Source organism: Bos taurus, chromosome 21 (genome assembly GCF_002263795.3).
Source record: "Bos taurus isolate L1 Dominette 01449 registration number 42190680 breed Hereford chromosome 21, ARS-UCD2.0, whole genome shotgun sequence".
Lineage (NCBI taxonomy): Eukaryota > Metazoa > Chordata > Mammalia > Artiodactyla > Bovidae > Bos > Bos taurus.
In genome coordinates, this window is record NC_037348.1 from 61,317,201 (window position 1) to 61,341,148 (window position 23,948).

Consider the following 23,948-nt stretch of genomic DNA (forward strand, 5'->3'; position numbering starts at 1 on the left):
TTTTTTTTTCTTTGTTTTCTTTGTTTGTTTTCCCTCTGAAAATCCTTCAGAGATCATGATCAGAAAATATATTTGAAAGCTGTCTAATGTATAAAATGCTATACAAACACTGGATGCTGTTCTCTTTGCCTCCTTTCTAAAATTCAAAGAGGAGGCTGAATTTCTGATCTCATCACTGCAACAAGAAGAGGACAGTTTTAGCCATGCAGTGCATTCTTCCAGCTTGTTTTAGGATATAATCTTCCTTTAAGAAATAAATTCTAGCGAAAGAGTTGACTGGGCATGATTCCGAAAGGACTGATATCGTTGCTTGCTTCTGAGAAGCAGAACTGGGTGGATGGTGACTGGGGCCAAAGGGGGCACTTTGCCCCTCTACTATTTTTTTTTTTAAGTGTGAAGTATAGTTAATTTCCATTGTGATGTTCGTTTCAGGTGTACAGAAAAGTGATTCAGTTATATATACATATATCTATTTTTTTTTTCAAAGTCTTTCCCCCTTAGGTTATTGCAAAATACTGAGTCGAGTTCTGTGTATGACACACTAGGCCCTTGTTGGTTATCTGCGTGTATATAGTAGTGTGTATGTTTGCCCTGCACTTTTTGTTCTTTTGGATTTTGAACCATGAGATTGCAATACTCAAAAAACTGGTAGAGTTTTTAAAAACCTTTTTTTTTTTAAAGGAAGAAATCTTCCACTTGCACTTCTAGTATCTCTCTACCATTTTTTTTTTTTTTTTTTTTTGCTGCACTGCATGGCCCAATCCATGCCTCCTGCAGTGGAACCACAGAGCCTTAACCACTGGACCACCAAGGGAGTCCCTCTCCCTACTCTTTGTTTGTGTAACTGTGTAAGGCAGGACACCGCCCATCACAAGAGAGCAAGTGTGGGGAGACTTTGGGGTCACAGAGTCTCACAGCAGGTGCTCTGTCAAAACTTGTCATTCAGTCGCTAAGTCGTGTCCAACTCTCTGCGACCCCGTGGACTGCAGCACGCCGGGCTTCCCTGTTCTTCACTATCTTCCAGAGTTTGCTCAGACTCATGTCCACTGAGTCAGTGATGCTGTCTAACCATCTCAGCCTCTGCCATCCCCTTCTTCTCCTGCCTTCAATCTTTCCCAGCATCAGGGTCTTTCCCAATGAGTTGGCTCTTCCCATCAGGTGGCCAAAGTATCAAACTTAGAGCTGTCTTCACTGACATTCATGTTTAGCAAATGCGTCCATATTTTTCTTCAATAACTTCGGTGATTTAGGTTTGTTATAACTGTCGGGGGAGGGGGCTGGCAGGAGACAAGTCTTTGACGTCCTTTTCTCTCTTAGCAAGAGAATATTGACCACTTACTGGTCAATTTGAGGATGGAAGCACTCTTTGTGAAGGAGAATTTTAACATTCGATGGTTCGCTCAAGCAGGATTTGTGGAAAATATCAACAGCATCCTCAAAGAGTACAAGCAAAGCAGAAGATTATTGGTAACTATAACCACTTCCTATTTAAGCTTCTGATTTAAGCAAAGTACATGAGGCTTTGGTGTAATTACACCAATGGAAGTACTTTTCTTTCACATGTCTGAATTTCTAAATTCAAGTTCTTTATCAGGTCTGACCCGTTGTTCAGGTCTAACAATCCGCATCTATATTCTATTGGAAACTTGCCAATCGAATATTAAAAATTTTTGAGTTGACACTGATGACCGTTATGCTTGACACCAGCTGAACATGATAGTGAGCCCCAGACTGAGTGTCACAGAGCCGTCTCTATAAGGGAAGATGTCAGGTCCCTCAATGGTCCATGTTTCACCTGGGTATCCATCTGGGTAGGTAGGAGGTAGGGAAGGCTGATGATTACTTTGATCTTTTCTGATTGGCCAGGGGATTTGCTGGTCATTTTAATTTTTTTTTTTTTTTAAGATTTTTGTTGTTGATGTGGATCATTTTTAAAGTCTTTATTGAATTTGTTACAATATTGCTTCTGTTTTATGTTTTGCTTTTTGGCCACAAGGCATGTGGGAACTTAGGTCCCCAGCCAAGGATCGAATCTGCGCCTCCTGCATTGGCAGGCAAAATCTTAACCACTGAATCAGCAGAGAAGGCCCTTCTGATCGTTTTAGCGATCACAACTTGCCGTAGATATTCTTATCTCCATATTCCAGATGAGGAAACCAAAGCTCAGAGAGATGGAGCAATTTCTTCAAGGTCACACAGCTAGTCAGGGATTCAGACTAGCTAAGATGCCAACTTAGCTTGAACGGCCGAACTGTGGAGCCTCCACAGCTCCATCTCTGAAGTCAGGTAAAGGCAGCACTTGCCCAGATCTTTGGATTTCTCACAGGGAGGCTTTCCCAAGATGAGAGTGAATATGACAGGAGAAAGCATTTAGAAAACTACAGTCCACGAGGAACAGGTGCCCTCAGGTTGCCATTGTGCATGGAAATACTGAACAAAAGCCAGCAGAGTTGCATTTGTAGCCTAAAAATCATACTCTCTGGAAAATGATGCCTTGTTGAGAATCAGTAAAAGATGTACCAACTTGCAAGAGAAACGATGATGCTTTTAAGCATCTGAGACACCCACGATGGCTGTCCTTGGAGACTGTCCTGAAGCACAGAGCAACTCAAGAGGTTAGACTAGTGTTGTCATCTGTGGGTCAACTTAGAACAACACCAAGTCAGAGTGGAGGTAGGACAAGACACCTTAAAGAGACCATGTGGTTTCTGATGAGCAAAACTGGACAGAATATGATAGAAGGAGTAAGCATACCTAAAGATTAAAGTGAGTCTGTCCATCCCTGGGGCGTTGGTGAGCATGGCAGCATAGAACAGCAAACACGACCGAGGGCAGTGTAGACAATGCCATGCCGGTGGCATTGAGCCAATGGCCCCCACAATCCCATTCCTTTAACAAAGCAAAGCCGGCCCTGTGCAGAGCCAGGTGCATTCAGCCACCTTGATCTATTGCCACTCAACAGTCCATTCATCCAACTCTCCTCACTCTGATCAAAGCTCATCAAACTATTTTCTATACGTGTCTGCCTTGAGGGGTAATATACCAAACACGAGCCCTTGGAGAGTCCTGAGCCCAGTGGCAACCCTACTTGTCATTATAAACGAGTAAACTACCAGCTCCTGCTTTGTACCCTGATAAGGTGGCTTCTCTGATGGCTCATCGGGTAAAGAATCCACCTTCAGTGCAGGAGACGCAGGAGACATGGGTTTGATCCCTGGGTTGGGAAGATCCCCTGGTGGAGGAAATGGTGATCCACTCCAGTAGTCTTGCCTAAAAAATCCCATGGACAGAGGAGCCTGGCAGGCTACAGTCCATAGAGTCACAAAGAGTCAGATGCAATTTAGCACGCAGCACACAAGGTGAGCATCCCTACGCCAGGAGACAGATCCACTCTTGGTGTGTGGGTGACACAGGCAGGTGAACCTGCCCAGTTGACCACCGGCCCTCACGTCTTGGTGAAGGCACCATGTGCCCCTTGGAGCCCAGCTCTGTGCATCAAGACTCAGTTCCAGTGTTGCTCTGCTGACTCCTACCCTCTCATGCCCACCACCTTGGTCATCGCCATCACCCTGAGAGCCTGCCCCTGAGCAGACGAGATCATTCATGTCCACCACACCTTACCCAGCACCCCTGCAGGGCCTCTGCTCACTCCCTTCACAGCCTGACAAATAGTAATAACAATAGTAGTAGTACTAATAATGATAGCAGTAATCATGATAATCAACTCCATGTATGAAATTATGTAAGCTTTAAGCACATGGACACTCTGCCCATGGAAATTTCTTTTCTTTGGCATGATTTTTTTTTTAATTTAAAATTTTGAAAATTTGCCTTGCAAAATACCAAGCTTCAGTTTCACAACCATTTGAACCATTTCAAAAGAAATGACTTATTTGTCACCGGTATTTTTATTTCTGTTAGAAATAAACATTTGCTCACCAGTTATGAATGTAGTGAGCTTCTTTAGCATCCAAGCAAGTTTTTCAGCAGAGGAAATTTTTTTTTAATGGGTGTATTTTTAAAAAAAAACTAGAATAAATTAACTGGTTTAAAAAGGAAAAGATAATTCAAGACCAAGTTTAATCCAGAAACAATGTTCAAGAGGCAATAAATTAAGCACTTTCTAAGAGTAGACTAGAAACTCTTCTCTGTCTTTGCTGTCTTTACAGGGGTAACACTGCAAAGGTGAAATTGTAGTGTGTAATGCTCAACTACTTTGCTTTTTTTTGTTTTTAAGTACTTTTAGGGTGCTCCTGAGCACAGTTTGCTGTGTCTTGTCCCCCATGCGCAGATCAGGACACATAGTAGATGCTCATTAAACACCAAGAGAAAGTGACTCTGGGCTCTTGATGAAGCAGTGAACCGGCCTGCGGAATCCTGAGACTTCAAAGGGCTGATCCTTGAAATAAAGATCTAGCTTAGCTGCAGATCATTCAGAGGCCCTGTGTCATCCCTTTTCTCCTCTTTTAGCCGATCAAGATTTGCATTCTCGGTCCTCCTGCTGTGGGAAAATCCAGCGTCGCTGAAGTTTTAGCCAAATACTATAAACTGCACCACATTAAATTGAAAGATGTCATCTCTGAAGCCATAGCGAAACTGGTAACAATTTTAGCAACTTTATTGGGGATTTCAATAATTTAAAAATGCCTTTTCTTAGTCTTATAATTAAGAAGTCACTGATCTTCTGTGGCATCCTTCAAAGAGATTTGTTATTTTAACTGGAGTTTGTTGTCAGCCCCTATTATGAAAACACAGAATCCCAAAGGGTTTTCCTTCGTAAGGTGGAAGCATCTTTCATGGGTGGACTTTAAACTTTTGTCTGTCTCTAGTTGTTGCTCAAAATATATCTTGTATTCTCTCTGTTGACTGGCGGTTTTGTTATTCTTTTTAAAACTGTATAGTTGTACAATTTAAAAATTGTATAGTATAGTTGATTTATAATATTGTATAACTTACACATGTACAAAGTGATTTACAATTTTTAAAGATTATATTCCATTTACAGTTATTATAAAGCATTGGCTATACTCCCAGTGTTGTACAGTATACCCTTGTATCTTCTTTTAGAAATAATAGTTTGTGCCTCTTACCTTTCTGCCCTTACGTAGCCCCTCCGCACTTCCCTCTCCACATTGGTAACCACTAGTTTGTCCTCTGTATCTCTGAGTCTGTTTCTTTTTTGTTATATTCATTAGTTTGCTGTATTTTTTAGATTCCACATATAAGTGATATCATACAGTATTCGTTCTTCTCTGTCTGACTTATTTCACTTAGCATAATGCCCTCCAAGTCCATCCATTTATTGCAAGAGGCAAATTTTCATTATTTTTCATGGCTGGGTAGTATTCCATCATGTGATATAAATACATATCTGTTGATAGACCTTAGGTTGCTTCCCTATCTTGGCAATCATAAATAATGCTGCTGTGATTGAGGTGCATGCATCTTTTCAAATTAATGTTTTTATGGTTTTTGGATATATGTTCTTGTTTAGTCACTAAGTCATGTCTGACTCAACGATGCTTACTAGGTGGTGTCCGTGGGTAGAGAGAGTGTTGATTCTTAAGTGGTTCTGGCATTAGCACAGAAATAGATTACTCATCTAAAAGAGAGTAAGAAACCCACAAGATGCTCATCTGTCCCATAGATACAAGCATCTTGACCACTTTTGCATGCCTGTCCTTGAGTACCTCCCCTGTTTGGGTACCAGCCTTTTCCAGGATCATTTGCCACAAGGTTTAAGAGTAGCCAATCAATGCAGGACATCACGCTATTTGAATATCTTTGTGATATATAGGAGGCAATCATTACACCTAAGGATGTAACAGAAGGAGGAGAAGAAGAAGGTGAAGAGGAGGAAGAGGAGGATAATGTGGAGGATGCTCAGGAGCTCTTGGAAGGCATCAAGGAAAGCATGGACCAGAACGCAGGTAACCATTCTGTGATATTCTTGTAACAGTCATATTCTTGTGACAGTGATAGTCTTGTGACAGTTGGGTTTTGCCCTTGTTATAAAAACAACCTTGTGTTGTTGTTCAGTTGCTAAGTTGTGTCTGACTCTTCAGCCTCGTGGACTGCAGCACTTTTGGCTCCTCTGTCCTCTACTATCTGCTGGAGTTTTTTCACATTCATGTCCATTGAGTTGGTGATGCTATCACATCTCATCCTCTGTTGCCCGCTTCTCCTGCCTTCAATCTTTTCCAGCATCAGGATTTTCCAGTGAATCAACTCTTTGCATCAGGTGGCCAAAGTATTGGAGCTTCGGCTTCAGCATCAGTCCCTCCAATGAATATTCAGAGTTGATTTAAGATAAAAAAAACTTGATGGGAAAGAACTACCTAAGTTTTAAAAAATTGTGTGTAGTCATCAGTCAGTTCAGTTCAGTTCAGTCGCTCAGTCATGTCCGACTCTTTGCGACCCCATGAATCGCAGCACGCCAGGCCTCCCTGTCCATCACCAACTCCCAGAGTTCACCCAGACCCACGTCCATCGAGTCAGTGATGCCATCCAGCCATTTCATCCTCTGTCGTCCCCTTCTCCTCCTGCCCCCAATCCCTCCCAGCATCAGAGTCTTTTCCAATGAGTCAACTCTTCCCATGAGGTGGCCAAAGTAGTCATAAGTATTTGTAAAGCATCAAAAACTGTAATTAAACAGCAAAGGACATATCAGGAAAAAATATTTACCACCAAATATGACGAAAAGTTAATAGTTAATAAAATAATAAGAAAATCATTAAGTCCTGAATAGGAAAACATGGATGAAAAACTTGGGCCAATGATTCACTCATTCAGGAAGAAATACAAATAAACAGAAAAATTATCTCACTCACATGATAATTTTAACCAGTTTGTTGAACACATGCATTGCAGTTAAGTGTCCCTTTAAACGTAAACTCTGTACTCATTCTTCCCTTGCCCTGGAATGGTATTTCAGGCTGGTCCCACTGCAGCTTTTAGATAATAAGTAAATGGCGTCTCTGTTTGTTCATACTTTAAGAAGGTCATTCCAGCCAAATAATCATAAATGAGGTTTTGAAATGAGATGTCTTTAAGGAAGCTTGCCACCCAGGCAGGAAAGCATCAGCAGCAGTTAGAAAAATAGAAACCATTTCATCTTTACATAATTGAGATCCTCCATCAAACGGGTAATACTAGCATTGGCTGTGAAAGTGAAAGTCTCTCAGTCATGTCTGACTCTGCGACGCCATGGACTGAACTCTACAGGCCAGAGTACTGGAGTGGGTAGCCTTTCCCTTCTCCAGGGGATCTTCCTGACCCAGGGATCGAACCTGCGTCTCCTGTGTTGCAGGAAGGAGGACAAAGGTGCAAAAGGGCTCTCCCCTTGAGGACCGCCCACCGCCTTCCCCTGGGGCACAGCTCTGGGCTGCCGTCTGTCTCTGGTCTTCTGACACTCCCCGTACTGTCCCTCCAGATGCTCTTCTTACTAGCTATTTATCTTCGGGACTCCTCACCCTCCTCCCAACTCTGTTTTAACCCTCCACTTCCTCCTGGCCTGCCCCCAGGCCACTCCAGTCCAGTCTATAGGGCGGAGAATATGCTTTTTTCTGCATACACTGAGGGTTCACTTAAACCAGCTAGCTTTCTGAGTCTGGGTTTTTGCTTTGATGTAGGCCAGGTGGGGCCACACCTAGGTGGCTCAGAGGTTAAAGCGTCTGCCTGCAATGTGGGAGACCTGGGTTTGATCCCTGGGTCGGGAAGATCCCCTGGAGAAGGAAATGGCAACCCACTCCAGTATTCTTGCCTGGAAAATCCCATGGACGGAGAAGCCTGGTGGGCTACAGTCCACCGGGTCGCAAAGAGTCGGACACGACTGAGCGACTTCACTTTCACTTTCAGGCCAGATGGGGAGGAAATGAAAGTCAGAATCCCAGAGAGATTTCCCAGAGATAAAGGAAATAACCCTAAACACTCATTGGAAAGACTGGTGCTGAAGCTCCAGCGCTTTGGCCACCTGATGCAAAGAGCCAACCTCTTGGAAAAGACCCTGATGCTGGGAAAGATTCAGGGCAGGAGGAGAAGGGGACGACAGAGGATGAGATGGTTGGATGGCATCACCGACTCGATGGACACGGGTTTAAGCAAACTCTGGGAGACAGTGAAGGACTGGTGTGCCACCGTTCACGGGGTCCCAAAGAGTTGGAGACAACTTAGCAACTGAACAACACTGAGCATTCACTTATACCAGCTGGTTATCTGAGTCTGAATTTTTGCTCTGGCTGGGCTGGGTGTGGAGGAAATGGAATTTAAAATCCCAGAGGTGAAGGGCAGAAAACACAGGTCAACACTTTAAGATATGACACTGCCCTTGCCTCGCCTGTTTCCTTTGTAGCCCAGTTGGTTAAGAATCCGCCTGCAATGCACGAGACCCTGGTTCGATTCCTGGGTCGGGAAGATCACCTGAAGAAAGGATAGGCTACCCACTCCAGTATTCTTGGACTTCCCTTGTGGCTCAGCTGGTATAGAATCCGCCTGCAAGTGGGACACCTGGGTTCGATCTCTGGGTTGGGAAGATTCCCTGGAGAAGGGAATGGCCACCCACGCCAGTATTCTGGCCTGGAGAATTCCATGGACTGAATAGTCCATGGGGTCGCAAAGAGTCGGACACAAATGAGCGACTTTCACTTTCACCTTTGCCTCGCCTGTGACAGTGGGGAATCCCTATCTTGGTTTCAGAGTCTTGCAGTGTCCCGGCTCTTACCATTCAGGGGAGAGGAAGAAAGCAAAACAAGACATTCCATTGTGAGGACACCTGTGGAGGAAGTCTGGCAAGGCCACTTGGAAGGGTGGGGCCTGGGGTTTGTAGGAATCCACAGGTGATCGTGGTCATGTGTACATACGCTGTAAGCCTGGGGTCTAAGGCCAGAACCAGACAGACACGGGACAATGTTTATTGACAGAATCATATAGTTGGTCTTTGCAAAGACCCGAAAGTCTTATCCAATAACTTTGTGTAAACAGGGTGACATGAAGTACTGACTGGACTCTTTTCATGTCCCGGTGGGGGTGACCACACAGAACAAGAATTATGGTTGAGAGCAGTCATTGCGTCACCAAAGTTCAAGAAGGGCCTGTCCTTGGCAGGAGATTCTGTACTTCCCACTGATGCTGTTGTTGCCATTCAGTCGCTAAGTCACGTCTGACTCTTTGCAACCCTATGGACTGCAGCACACCAGGCTCCTCTGTCCTCTGCTATCTCCCAGCGTTTGCTCACATTTATCACTCACTGAGTCAGTGATGCTATCAAGCCGTCTCATCCTCTGCCACCCCCTTCTCCTTTTGCCTTCAATCTATCCCAGCATGCAGGAGAGGCCAACTGGATTAGTAGCCAGGGTCTCCAGTTGGTGCTAGTGGTAAAGAACCCGCCTGCCAGTGCCAGAGACATAAGAGACACGGGTTCGATCCTTGGGTCGGGAAGATCCCCTGGAGAAGGGAGTGGCAACCTACTCCAGTATTCTTGCCTGGAGAATCTCATGGACAGTGGAGCCTGATGGGCTCCAGTGCAAAGGGTTGCAAAGAGTCGGACTGAAGCGACTTAGCATGCACAGGGAGGGAGGCAACCCTCCCCGCTGTCACAGGCCCACCCTCCCCGCTGTCACAGCCCACCCACCCGCTCACTTCTGACAAGATGGCAATAGTCCAGTCAGTCCCCCGTAACCCCAGGAAAGTGCTTTTTTCTTCAAGCTTGTTCAAAACTCCTTCCTATTCACATTTACCTGAAACTAGAACACAGACCCAGGTTACGTTTAAACAAAAGAAGACCTGTGAACCCATGGTGCAAACCTCTGGAAATTTCATAGCATGAAGAGGCAGAAGTCCTCACCTGACCCAGTGTGTCATCATTTGAGTCTAAGAACTCCAGCAAGACAGAACTCACAGTCCTGCAGGGAGGCACCTCCGAATTCTTATCGATTCGTGATTCCACTCCCGTTGATCCCTGACTATGCAGCCAAAATAAGGACTTGTTTAAACCACAGAATTCACTAACTAGTTCTAGATCCTTTTTGCATTGTGGATTTGTTGAATCTGGTTGGTGGGATTCCAGGTGATCGGCAGACTGGCCTTTTAACTTTTCTGTGGGTTTGAAATTAAAAAGTTGGGGACAGGGTGAGAAAAATATGTAAATGTATCAACGTTGTAGTGTCTCTACTGTGCATGCATGCTAAGACACTTCAGTCGTGTCCAAATCTTTGTGACCCACTAGGCTCCTCTGTCCATAGCTTCCTCCAGGCAAGAATACTTTAGTGGGTGGCCATGCCCTCCTCCAGGGGATCTTCCCGACCCAGGAATTGAACCCTGTTATGCATGGATTATTTTAAAGACCTTGTTGAACCTTTTTTTTTCTTTTTCCTGTATTTTGGCTGCACTGCTTGGCATGCAGGATTTTAGTTCCCCAACTAGGGAACTAACTGGCGACTCCTGCAATGGAATTGCAGTCTCTCTTAACCACGGGACCACCAGGGAAGTCTCCCTGCTATCTATGTTTAAACTGTCTTTAGCAGTTATAATTATGGGTTAATATTAGCATTTAAATATTACTGTTATTTGAAAGGCAGACTTAAAATTTAACAAAAAAAGAAAACAATGAAGCTGTGTGGTGTTTTAAGGCCTGTCCAGCAGGGCTGTGCTCATTTATTTTAAAGCAGAAGTAACTGTCACCTTCCAAAATGCCCCGGGCCAGCCAAGGTCATGGCTGTATCTCCAGGAGGTCACAGTTCTCTAGAGAAAGGCACCTGGACTTGGCCCTTTGTGTACTCACATTCCATGGTTATCATAAACTGCTGCTCAGGGCTTCCCCGGTGGCACAGTGGGTAAGAATCCGCCTGCCAGTGCAGAGTGCGCAGGTTCGATCCCCGGTCCAGGAAAATGCCACATGCCTTGGGGCAACTAAGCCTGAGCACCACAACTACTGAGCCCGTGTGCCACAGCTACTGAGGCCCACATGCCTGGACGGCGTGCTCCGCAACACGAAAAGCCACCGCAGTGAGAAGCCCGTGCACCACGGCGAAGAGCAGTCCCCATTCGCCGCAACTAGAGAAAGCCCACGTGCAGCAACGAAGACCCAGTGCAGAAAATAAAGATAAAATAAACTGCTGCTCAAGCCCCCTTCTGGCATATTGAACTCTTAGTTCTGAAACAAACAGAACAAATGGCCAAGCTCATTGCCTGAAATAAACCAAGGGATGCCACAGAGGAGGCTGAAGCTAGATTTCTGAGTATGTGCCTTTCCTTATCAGGGAAGCTTTTGAGAATTGGAAATACTGTTTAAATAAAACTCATCTTTGGATATCAGTGGATCCTTGACATTTTTAAAATGTGGCTTTATTTCTTGACAGCACTGTGAACCTTACTGAAAAGGAATGTCAAATCACTTTGAGGAATTTCATTATGTTAAATAACATCTTTATCTTTTTGTCTCTGCCATAATATTTAAGTTTCTGAAAGACGTGATTATTTTCTGAATCAATTACCACCTAATGATTTGTGTGACAATGAAAGGTGGAAGAAAGGAGAGCTGTTTTCATTAGATCATCTCGTTGTCGTTGAATAATAAAAAAGGCTTCAAATTATTTTATATTATACATCCACTGATAAGCTGAAAGTATAGTGCTGCCCTAGGAAGAGTTTCTGGAGAAGGCAATGGCAACCCACTCCAGTACTCTTGCCTGGAAACTCCCACGGACAGAGGAGCCAGGTGGGCTGCAGTCCATGGGGTCCGCTAAGAGTTGGACACAACTGAGTGACTTCCCTTTCACTTTTCACCTTCATGCATTGGAGAAGGAAATGGCAACCCACTCCAGTGTTCTTGCCCGGAGAATCCCAGGGATGGGGGAGCCTGGTGGGCTGTCATCTATGGGGTCGCACAGAGTCAGACATGACTGAAGCGACTTAGCAGCAGCAGCACCAGGAAGAGTTTCAGAGATCAGTTTCTAAACTCCCCAAACTTGCATTGTTGTTTAGTTGCTCAGTCCTGTCTGACTCTTGGGACCCCATGGGCTCTAGCCCATCAAGCTCCTCCATCCCTGGGATTCTCCAGGCAAGAACACTGGAGTGGGTTGCCATTTCCTTCTCCAAAACTTGCATTACCATAATGTATATATTAAGCCATATAAAGGCAGGGCTGTTTTTTAGAAGTGATAGCTGTTCAACAGTTAACAATGGAAGGATAGATGAATATTTTAGAGAAGTTACATCATACTGTCTTGGAAACACTGTGACAGTTTTTGGACAAACTCCTCCCTCCTTTGCCTCCCCAAGCAACTGCAGGAATCCCACATTCAAGGCTGGAGAGAAAACTGTCCAGTGGGGTCAAGGTCTGAAATGCCGACTGGAAGAGACAGGGAGCAGAGGGCTGGTGCCTTTAAGGGTCAGGATCAAGCTTGATTTTTATTCAAAAGCAGCAAATATTTATTGGGCGTGTGCTATTAATAAATCATGTGGCAGCAGGATGCATGAATACCATCCCACTGAATTCTCACAATGGAAGCATTTTTTATTATGTATCGAAGCATAGAAGTATAATATCAAAATAGAATTGAGTAAACCCTGCCAGTCAGGGAGAACACTCTGGATTTCTCCACTTAACTGCTCTTTCAACTTCATCCAAAAGTTGTGACCATGGTTAAAAAAACAAATCTGAAAGTGCAGACATCAGCATTTGCCTCCACTCTTTCTTGCAGACGAGTTCCTTAGTTTCTCGTACTTTACAGGGCGTTAGAATTCATGTGTCATGGTTGAAATACAGAACCACATATTTTTCACTGTAATGCAAAGATAAGAGTTTTTGCGTAGTAATTTTGACGACACAAGAATTTTTGAGGTCACTTTAGAATGTAACCTGTATATGTAGAATATGACTGCATGGTAATTTTTTTTTCTTTTTATCAGGTCGCCTGGAAGATCAATATATTATTAGATTTATGAAAGAAAAGCTAAAATCCATGCCTTGCAGGAATCAAGGTTACATTTTGGATGGATTCCCAAAGACCTATGATCAGGCCAAAGACCTGTTCAGCCGTAAGTGTGGGTGTTCCTTTTGTTTTGAATGTTTACATTCAGATAAGTTGCAACTTTATTGTTCAGAGTAATAACGGTCACAATTAAAAAAATCAGAGGGACTATATCTAAAATACAAGCTTTCCTTGTTACAGCTAGTTTTCATGAGTGACTCAGTTAAAACATTTACATTTTTGAGCTGTCCTTCATAATAATATGTAATGAATTCAATGATGTATATTTTGTTTTACTAGAAGAGGATGAGGAGGAGGAAGAAGAAGGCAGAGGCAAAATGTTTCCCTATGATAAACTAATCATGCCTGGTAAGTTTAAGCTACTTCTCCAAGGTCATATTTAAAGGAACGTCATTTGATATCTCTTTTGTACCACAACAACATTTTTTATGTTGATAAAGTAGGTTTGTTTGTATCAGGAAAAAAGTAAAGCAATATCCTTAATATCAAATTCCAACCTAAAGAATGCACTGGGGGTAATGGATAGAGTCCCTATGAGAACATTCATATCTGCTGTTCCCTTCTGTGACAGAGCAGAAAAGTTAGCCAATCTGTTGGTGCCCTGACTTCCTTTCTTTTTTGTTTTTCTGTACTTTTTTAAAACTTGAGATATAGTTGATTTACAACATTATATAAATTTCAGGTATATAGCATAATACAGCATAGTGATTCACAATTTTTTTAAAAGTCTTTATTGACTGTGTTACAACATTGCTTCTGTTTTGCGTTTTGGTTTTTCAGCCATGAGGCATATGGGATCTTAGGGATCAAACCCTCACCCCCTGCAGTGGAAGGTGAAGTCTTAACCACCAGACCATCAGGGAAGTTCTGATTCACTTTCTAAAAAATTTTTTCCTTTTTTTTTTTTTGATTTAACAATGTTTTAAAATTGTGCTCCATTTGTAGTTATTACAAAATATTGCCTCTATTCCCTGTGCTCTACAGTGTCCTGGGGAGAGTTGTCAGTTGGTGAGACCGCCAGGGACTGGGTCACTGCCCTTCCTTCCTGCTCTGCTTTAGGTCCTGGCCATGCCATTGTCTTTTCTGGAAGACATCCAGAATCCAGAATCGAGACTGGGCAGGAAGAAGCTGCTCGGGTCCCTAACCACCACAAGTTTATCCTTTTAGGTATTTACCCAGAGCTCTCACAACATACCCTTGAAAGAGAAGTATCAACAATGTGTTCCATGAAAAAGGATTTGCTGAGTACCTAGCAGGCATTTCTTGTGACTCAGCCATCAACTTTAAAAGTTTTTTTCTTCTTCTTCTTTTTTTTTTTTAAGTCAGTTTGCATGAGGTTTAACCAAGTTCCGGTCATATGATAAATACAAGAATAGCTATTTTCTTAGCCCAGGGATGTAGCTTGGAAGAGGCTGCTCACTGTGTCAAAGTCCCCGAGAGAGACAATTCACAGCTGTAATCCTTTCCTCCTCCTGGCCCAGGCACAGCTTGTGATGAAGCTTCTGGAAGCAGAGACATCAGGGAGCAGTCATCCTCAAGGATGGATATATACTGTTTGCCTGAGGCAGGATCACAAAATGCCAGAGGAATGGGTTCTCTTAGGTTTCCCATTAATTTCTGTACTTGCCTCCAGAAAGGTTAAAAAGTAAAGTCGACTGGTCTAAATAAGCCCATCTGTCCAGTTTATGAGACTTTAGCACTTCTGGGCGATAGGCATTCATTCTAAACCCCATGGTAAGTCCTCCTGTTCTCCCTGAGGCAGCTGGATAAAATTCAGCTCAACCCACCATCTGCCACGTAACAGGCAGGACACGCGAGGGGAGCTTATTGAGCTTCTCCATGAGCTTGGGAGGCAGGAATTACTCCCTTGTTTACCAGATCCCGAGCCTGAAGTCCAGAGACTGATCCAAGCCCTCTTCGCTGGTAAATGTGAGGGCTTGAATTCAGATTCATATCTTCTCATGCCACTGCCTCCAAAAACCAGAGCGAATGAAACCCCTCCCTAAGATAAGAAAATGGAAACACAAGAGGTAAAAAGATATGCAGTTCTTAGTCCTGATCCACGGGGCTGCTCTCTGCCGGGTATGGTCCAAACACGTCCATGATGAAATCTCTTTGGAATGCCTAGTCTGTTCTTTTCAATTAGCCCCCCTCCCCCCTTTTTAAAAAGAAATTGTCATTAGTTTCTCTCTTCCTGAAAAAAATCAGATCATTGTCTCATTTGAACTGTGAGATTTTAATTAATGGAAATGACAGAGACATGAGAGGCTAATGCCATTGAAAGAAGAATTTATTCCTCATATTTCCCCAGAGAAGGGAGTGTGGGAACCATCCAGGGCCACTGGGAGAAGCACCAGGGTTGGTCAGGAGGCAGGGGAAAGTCTAGGACTCAGCCTCTCTTGAGATTACTGTGGGAAAGGCAGGGGATTGACTAGTATGAGTAGTTGCAGTGGGCTTTGGTCTCTAGCTGCCTGGTCCTGGCCCTGGCCCTGGCCCTGGGATGAGTAAAGGCAGGATAAATACTGACTTGGTGTGTAAGTTACATAAAAGGGGCGGTTGGCTTGCATACGTGAAGTGTGCACTGAGGGGTGGATGAAATGCTCACTGTCATTAATAATGATCCATGTGTCAAATATTCGATAAGCACTGACTGTGTTATACTGAACATAGATGTTTCATAGCATGAAGTGAGCAAATAGGTTGATCTATGAAAAATTAAAGTCCCAGGGAAGTCCCTGTTTATATTAATTTGGCAAATTGGCCATCAGAGCATTTTGCTCATAGCTGTGAGTCTCTTTGGGAAATGGTGATATTGTGCTAGAAATGTGTCAAGGTGACAATTGACTGGGCAGCTGACAACAGATGTATCACAGGGTTATTAGAGATTTGGATTGACAATTTCTCCTTTTTAATTTTTGGCCATGCCACATGGCTTGTAGGATCTTAGTTCCTTGACCAGAGATTGAACCTGTCTCTTGGCAGGAGAAGTGTGGAGTCCTAACCACTGGACTTCAAGGGAATTCCCAATTTTTGCTGTTTTTATTGAAAAGAGGGAAGGAAGGAAAGCAGAAAGGAAGAAACGGAGGAAGGGAAAGAAAAACAATAGATCTTACAAGATGCCCATTAATTGGGCCTCCCAGGTGACTTAGAGGTGAAGAGTGTGCCCAGTGCGGGAGCCGCTCCCTGGGTGGGAGAGATCCCCCGGAGGAGGAAATGGCAACCCACTCTGTTGTAGCCACGCGTTCCAGGAAACAAACTCACTCAGAAGGACAATGCAGATAGTGGAGTGCAGTTTATTATGCCAGCGGGCCCAAGGCAGAGTCTCCTCTTAGCCAAGGACCCGTACCAGTTTTTGTGAAAACCTTATATACCCTAAATGTACTTGCTCAAACCCACCTCCCCAAATTCCTTGAAACTAGTCTGGACAAGGTAAAAAAGAGATACGATCAAAGTTAACCAATGATTCACGTGTCACTGCTACTGCTGCTAAGTCACTTAAGTCGTGTCCGACTCTGTGCGACCCCATAGACGGCAGCCCACCAGGCTCCCCCGTCCCTGGGATTCTCCAGGCAAGAACACTGGAGTGGGTTGCCATTTCCTTCTCCAATGCATGAAAAGTGAAGAGTGAAAGTGAAGTCGCTCAGTCGTGCCGGACCGTTAGCGACCCCATGGACTGCAGCCTTCCAGGCTCCTCCGTCCAAGGGATTTTCCAGGCAAGAGGACTGGAGTGGGGTGCCATTGCCTTCTCCATCATGTGTCACAAGACTAGATAAACAGTAGACATTTATCAATAGGACTGTGGTCATATCCCGATAAACATAATGGAATTTACGACTTTGTTCTGTTACAGAGATAATTAGTGTATTCTTTTAGGCAACGGAGAGTCCAAGTCCAAGTCCTGAGGCTCTTTTATCCAGGGGGTCTGGTTTCCCATTGGTATGCCGTTTCTATAGACACCGGGCACAAAGTTCAGAGTGCAGTGGGAGGGTGACCATGCGTGTAGCCTAATGTTCTCAGCCTGGCCTAAGATGGAGTCCAGCTCTGTCTGTTTCCTCCTTCAACTCCAGTATTCTTGCCTAGGAAATCCCATGGACAGAGGAGCCTCGTGGGCTACAGTCCATGGGGTCACAAAGAGTCGGACACGACTGAGCGACTGAGCACGTGCGCATGGGCTTCACTGGGGGGGTGGTCTCTGGAAACATGGTGATTTGTATCTGTCCTCCACCAGAGGCAGCAAGAAGGCCAATTGGCCAGGCCCTCTGTGGCAACAGGATTTCCCAGCTGGTAACCAGACGTCTGGGTTGAGCAGTGGCGGGTCTGCCAGCACCTGCTTGCCGGCTCCAGGGCCCCTGTGTGAACTCACAAGCTCCTTCTCTCCAGAGTTCGTGTGTTCACTGGATGCGTCCGACGAGTTCCTCAAGGAGCGGGTGATGAATCTCCCCGAGAGCATCGTGACAGGGACCCACTACAGCCAGGACCGGTTCCTCCGGGCTCTGAGCAACTACCGGGACGTCAACACCGAAGACGAGACTGTCCTCAACTACTTCGACGAACTTGAAATCCACCCAATCCATATAGGTACAAAATAAACTCAAGGATAAAGTGAACGTGGAGCACCACGGCCCAGTGTCTGCACCCCCAGCCAGCCTGGGGCATGCCTGTCATAGGGCTGGGGGAGCGGAGGACAGTACAAGTGTGTGTCTAGGGCCCAGGACGTCACAAGAAAAGACAGGGGAGTTGTCTACTTGAGGATTTAGTGGAGTGGGTGGGGGGTGGGGAGCGTTACTGTTGTACGAAAACGTGGATGTATTACGAAGGTGAATGCCAAATGGCATTATTTATTTTACCAAATTGGCTTTTATTTTTATTTTAACGAATGAGGCAATTGATTAACCCGGTATTGTTTGTTGTAAAGCTTCTTGTTGGCAGCTGCCACCTGTGTGTGATTCTGTTCCGGTCTCTATGTCCACGAGGTCAGTTTGTGGCCCCCATCCTGGTCCTGTTCCACCAATTTCAGTCTCTCCAGGGCTTGGAGGACCCGGCGGGCCACACTCTTGGAGCCTCTGCCGAAGTAGCCGGGCATGACACCATTCTCTGATGCTCCCCCACCCCCCCCACCCCCGACAGATCTGGGTTTCAGAGCCAACCCCGGTGCCAGCCCGGAGGTACAGGTGCCGGGCTGTGGCAGCTGCTCATGTAGAACCACTTCTCATTGTAGGGAGCAAGCTCTTTATGTTTGGCCAGCTTGACCGTGTCCACCCATTCAGGGACTTTCAGCTTCCCGGACCTCTTAAGGAAGGCTGCTGGAGTTCTGATGCACTTCTGCGGCTTCACGTCTTTTACAGTAACTCCAGGCACGATGCGCCCTCTGCACTGCTAGCCAGGGGAACGGGGGATTTTTTAAAAATATTTGATTTATTCATTTGGCTACGCTGGGTCTTCGTTGTGGCATGTGAGATCTAGCTCCCTGACCAGGGATCAAACCCAGGCCCCCCTACATTGGGAGCGAGGAGTCTTAGCCACATCAGGAAGTCCCCAAATTGGCATTTTTTTAAGGGTACTTAAAGTTACATGGTTTGCTGCCAGCTGCATTGGACCATTTCCCCAGCATCCTTGGGAGGTGCCTTCTGTTCCCATAGCATTGCACTGGTGTTCTTCACAAAGCCCCTCCTGGCCTTTAGACTGGCCAACTCACCCCTGGTTGCTGTTGTTTGTTGTTTCATCACTAAGTTGTGTCTGACTCTTGTGACCCCATGGACTGCAGCACGCCAGGCTTCACAATCTCCCGGAGTTTGCTCAAACTCATGTTTATTGCGGAGAAGGCAATGGCAACCCACTCCAGTACTCCTGCCTGGAAAATCCCATGGACGGAGGAGCCTGGTAGGCTGCAGTCCATGGAGCGCTAAGAGTCGGAATGACTAAGCAGCTTCACTTTCACTTTTCCTTTCATGCATTGGAGAAGGAAATGGCAACCCACTCCAGTGTTCTTGCCTGGAGAATCCCAGAGACAGGGGAGCCTGGTGGGCTGCCATCTGTGGGGTCACACAGAGTTGGACACAACTGAAGTGACTTAGTAGCAGCAGCAGCATGTTCATTGAGTTGGTGATGCTATCTAACCATCTTATCCTCTGCTGCCCCCTTCTCCTCCTGCCTTCAATCTTTCCCAGCATCAAGGTCTTTCCAATGAGTCAGCTCTTTGCTTCAAGTGGCCGAAGAAATGGAACTTCAGCTTTACCATCAGTCCTTCCAATGAATATTCAGGGTTGATTTCCTTCAGGATTGAGTGGTTTGATCTCCTTGCTATCCAAGGGACTCTCAAGAGTCTTCTCCAACACCACAATTCAGAAGCATCGGTTCTTCAGCTCTCAGTCTTCTTTATGGTCCAACTCTTAGTCCATACATGACTACTGGGAAAACCATAGCTTTGACTAGACAGATCTTTGTTGGCAAAGTAATGTCTCTGCTTTTTGGTATGCTGTCTAGGCATTAACTCACTCTTAGCTACTCAGAAATCAAATAGCTCTTCATCGCATTCCTCCTGTTTCCTGTAAACACTTAACTCAGAGCTGAGCACCCAGCAAGCATGCAGTGAGCATGCTGTCTCATCAGCCTCACCGCAGCCTCATCGTTGCTACCTCCAGATCCTTTCTGTTGTGGCTGGTTTCTCCTCCTCTTGGCTCAGTGAACCACTGAACTTCCTTTCTGGTTTTCTGGATCCTGACACCTCTGCTTCCTCCGGGTTTGCTGAAAAAAATTGCTAATCTGATGGCAGCTTAGTGCCCAGGTTGACCTTTGGGGCCTCCCAAGGCCTCTCTCCATCCCCTCAAACCAGCTGGGACACATCCCAGTCCTGGAGTACTGGGAGGCTTAGAGCTGACAGAAACTGTCAGCAGAAGAGCTGATTCCAGTTTCTAGCTCTGCCTCAGTATTCTCATCTGTGAAATAGGAAAATAATCCCTGGCTTGTGACTAATGGTGGGGATTAGAGATAGGAGGTGTCTGGCACATTGGTGAAGTTCAACAGCTGGTAGTTAATCTTATTATTAGTACAACAGTAAGGCAGAAAGTGATGTGTATTATGAAATGAGAATACATTTATCAGTCTGCAAATTCTGCTCTGTTTTGCACCCTCAGAAGTGATTGGATTTTGTCTTCATCTGGACAGGCCTGTGTATGTTGCACACCAAGTTCTATAGGTAGAAGCTAAGGATTCTACACCTACTAATACGGGAAGTAGTTTACACGATTTACCCAGAGAACTTGGAAGGAGTGGTGAGCAAACTTCATAAAAGTAGTGATTGTCATCTTTTTCAGTAAAACCCCCCAAAACTATTTATGGAATGATGAGGAGAGCCCCAGGGAGAAACAAGGCAGAAATGATGAGGTGGAATGAATGAGTGAGTGATCACTGTCTTCTGCCTCATTCCGTGCCCGTCACTTTTGGCCTCATCTTCACACTCACAACCAGAGACAAGGGAAAAGCAAAGGGGTGTAATGTATCCCAGCGATGGGCATAGGGGAGGGCGTCAAGGTCAGGAACGCGCCCAGCCTCTGGAGGGTCTTGAATGGGGCCCTGGAAGGATGCTGGCACCTGCGTCCTGTCGCTGCACCTCTGTACCCCACTTCTCTCTCAGCATCTCTTTCTGCCCTTTAGTTATTTATTTTTTTGGCCACACCATGCAGCATCTTAGTTCCCTGACCAGGGATTGAACCTGAGCCCCCAGCATTGGAAGTGAGGAGTCTTAACCGCTGAATTGCCAGGGATGTCCGCTCTGCATCTTTTTTCTCTTTTGCTCTTTGAACCAGGTCTCTCTCCTTTCTCTGGCCCACGTGGTAAATGAAGGCTGCCTCACAGCCCTGAAGTTTCCATGTTAACACTGGGAGCCAAGCCCGTAGCTAGATGTGTCTCTTTCCATCCTAATTGTACATACTTAGACGAGCAGATGGGAGGTCATGGTTGGGTCAGGTGCGCACGCCCCAGCTAATCCTCCATTCATCCTTCCCAAGGTCAGGGCAGAAGTACTCCTGGAGGCAGCAGTGTTCTATCTTTCAAGTACATCAGGGGTGTAATGCTCTACTAGGGGAGCCAAGGAGAAATGCATTGAAATGTCAGAGCTCAGGCAACCAGGAAGTGAGTTTGTGTATGTGTGTGTGTGTGTTTTGGTTTGGTCTTGCTTCTTGATGGGCTTGTTTCCACCCACCGACCAATGTACTTGGCTCCGTTCTTCCCCTCGTCCCATGTTGGAACCTGGCAGAGCTTCTAGCCTAGGTCAAGGTTCTATAGTCCAAACACGGGGGGCGGGGAGTGCAGCAGTGGCTGTGCTTGGCGGCTGGTGAGCAGTTACTCCCGAGGAAGGGCTGGAGGCGCTTAGCTCTCAAATGCACCTACTGCTCACCCTTCTGTGCAGAGACCTTCCAAGCAAGCCCCGAGACTGGTGTAGAATTTACTATTCAGTGAATTGTGCAGGGAGGAACTTCCTGTTGTCAGCAAGCCTTCCCCACTCTCCCCTTCCCCACCCAGATCCCCTTCTCCCCCTCCTCCTCTTTTTTCTCATTCTCCTTCTGGTCTTCTTGTTAACATCAGTCACATATTCTGGAGTTTGGACTTTTTCTGATTCAATCAGGCAAACTGAAAAAGTTAATTAAAAAAAAAAGAATTGAAAATGTATCCCAGAATCACTGATTCTCAGAAACAGAAAACCAAAGAAACCTGGAGGTCACTCAGCCCCCTCTCCGCCCACATCCAGGTGCAGGACTTCCTTTTGTGGAAATCCCCCTGAGTGAAGTGCCCTAGTCTTGCTTAAACGCCTCCCAGGGTGGAGAACTCACTCCTTTGAGGAGGTCCACACCCCCATCCATCCACTCAAATCAGAGGCAGGTGTCACAGCTCAGAGACCCGAGCCCCAGGCTTGCTCCCCGTAACTCTCAGAGACCAGTTTGATATTTGCCAGTCAGGCCAGAAATTCTAGACTGTGCTGGTAAACTCAAAAAGGAAAACCCCATATAGTAATTTACACAATTCACCATCACAGGATTACAGTAATGAAGAATTTTCCTAAGTCTGGTCTCAGGATAGATTGTGAGCAGGGACCAGACTATGAAAAAGTCTGTGTGGGTCTCTTTCTCTCTCCTAATAATTAAAGATGTAGGAAGACTTGAAGATGCTCAGAACAGACTTGCCATCAAACAGCTCATCAAGGAGGTTGGGGAGCCTCGAAATTATGGCTTAACGGATGAAGAAAAGGCGGAAGAGGAGCGGAAGGCTGCTGAGGAACGGCTGGCCAGGGAGGCCATGGAGGAGGCAGAGAGAGAGCACAAGGAGGCCGTGGAGACTGCTGAGAAGATCGCCCGCTGGGAGGAATGGGTGAGTGTGTGCCCGTGTGTGGGGTGGGGGTGCGGGGTGCGGCGCTGGCAAAGCCATCCGGGCCTGTAGCGCTTCCCATCCTAATAGAGAAATGTCGTGCAAATAACCCAAACGATTTTGTTGTTGTTTGTTGTTGTTTATTTTCTCATATATATCATTTTTTAAAAATTTATTTCCTATGTACCATTTAAAAGAACATGCCCTTGGTCTTTTGCTAAGTAAAAACAGCTAGGACTTCCCTGGTGGGCCAGTGGTTAAGAATCTGCCTGTCAATGCAGGGGACACAAAGTTTGACCCCTGGTCCCGGAAGATTCCACGTGCCATGGAGCAACTCAGCCCGTCCACCACAATCACTGAGCCCGAGGCCCTGGAGCCCACACACAGAAACAAAGGCCCAGCACTGCCAAAAAAAAAAAGTTAAAAAAAATGCCAATGAGCCACTGATGTAGTATGAACAGTACTGCTGCAAAAGTGTACCATTTGGCGGCATTGTCAATCTGGGGATTTCGTTTGGTTTCCCTCCATTTACCCATCTAACTTGGGTGGTCAGCCTCATTTCACCCTCCTTCTCACCACTGAGTCTTCTTATCTATTCTGCCTCCAAAAACCACACGCAGATCCACCCACAGGGCTCCACTTCTGCTGACCAGGGTGCTAGACTCACGTGGTGCCTTCTTTTTGTCTCCCCAGCTCCACCCCCTCCATCTCCAGTCTGCCCCCCTGCTGATGCCTGGCGGTCCATCTAATATATAGACCCACCGCGGCCATTCTCTGTTTAAAGTCTTCACAGACTGTTCATCATCATTAGATGAAAGTACAAACTCCTTATTGTGGGCCCCAGGGTCCTCTGTGACCTGGCTCCTTCTAAGGTCATTTAAACAACTTGCCACCTGTGTGATTCACTTCCTCCTTGCTTTTGAGTCTTTGCTAAATGAAGCCTTTTCTGCTGCTGCTGCTAAGTCACTTCAGTCGTGTCCAACTCTGTGATCCCATAGACGGCAGCCCACCAGGCTCCCCCGTCCCTGGGATTCTCCAGGCAAGAACACTGGAGTGGGTTGCCATTTCCTTCTCCAATGCATGAAAGTGAAAAGTGAAAGGGAAGTCGCTCAGTCATGTCTGTCCAACCCTCACCAACCCCATGGACTGCAGCCCACCAGGCTCCTCCGTCCATGGGATTTTCCAAGCAGGAGTACTGGAGTGGGGTGCCATTGCCTTCTCCGAAATGAAGCCTTTAGTCTTTGTCAAAGTAAGTCTGTCTAATAAGATCTTTCCTGGGCACCATATTTAAAGTTCAATACCTGCCCCTCAGCATAACGTGTCATATCCCTTTCTATACATTTAAATTTCCCCCTTTGGGACTTCCGTGGCAGCCCAGAGGTTGAGACTTCCAGCGTCCATTGCAGGGGGCATGGGTTCAATCCCTGGTGGGGGAACTAAGATCCCGCATGTTGTGCAGCATGGCCACATTCATTCAAAAATGAATTTGCACTTATGGTTTGTACTCTTTGCACTTATTTCCCCTCTGTCCATGGGATTCTTCAGGCAAGAAGACTGGGGTGGGTTGCCTTGCCCTCCTCCAAAGGGTCTTCTGGAAGT

The 23,948-nt window shown here is 45.7% G+C and overlaps 1 protein-coding gene and 1 pseudogene across 1 annotated transcript in view; one reads left to right on the forward strand and one right to left on the reverse strand.

Annotated features, from left to right (window-relative positions):
* Positions 1-23,948, forward strand: part of AK7 (adenylate kinase 7) — a 68,187-nt gene that overhangs the window by 42,704 nt on the left and 1,535 nt on the right. The window contains exons 10-16 of the mRNA NM_001104972.3: positions 1,318-1,467; positions 4,471-4,599; positions 5,798-5,930; positions 12,907-13,035; positions 13,269-13,337; positions 17,370-17,567; positions 22,132-22,352. Coding sequence (NP_001098442.3) covers positions 1,318-1,467; positions 4,471-4,599; positions 5,798-5,930; positions 12,907-13,035; positions 13,269-13,337; positions 17,370-17,567; positions 22,132-22,352 — 1,029 coding nt within the window. The remainder of the gene's footprint in view (positions 1-1,317; positions 1,468-4,470; positions 4,600-5,797; positions 5,931-12,906; positions 13,036-13,268; positions 13,338-17,369; positions 17,568-22,131; positions 22,353-23,948) is intronic.
* LOC107131626 (small ribosomal subunit protein eS19-like) lies at positions 17,569-21,847 on the reverse strand (annotated as a pseudogene).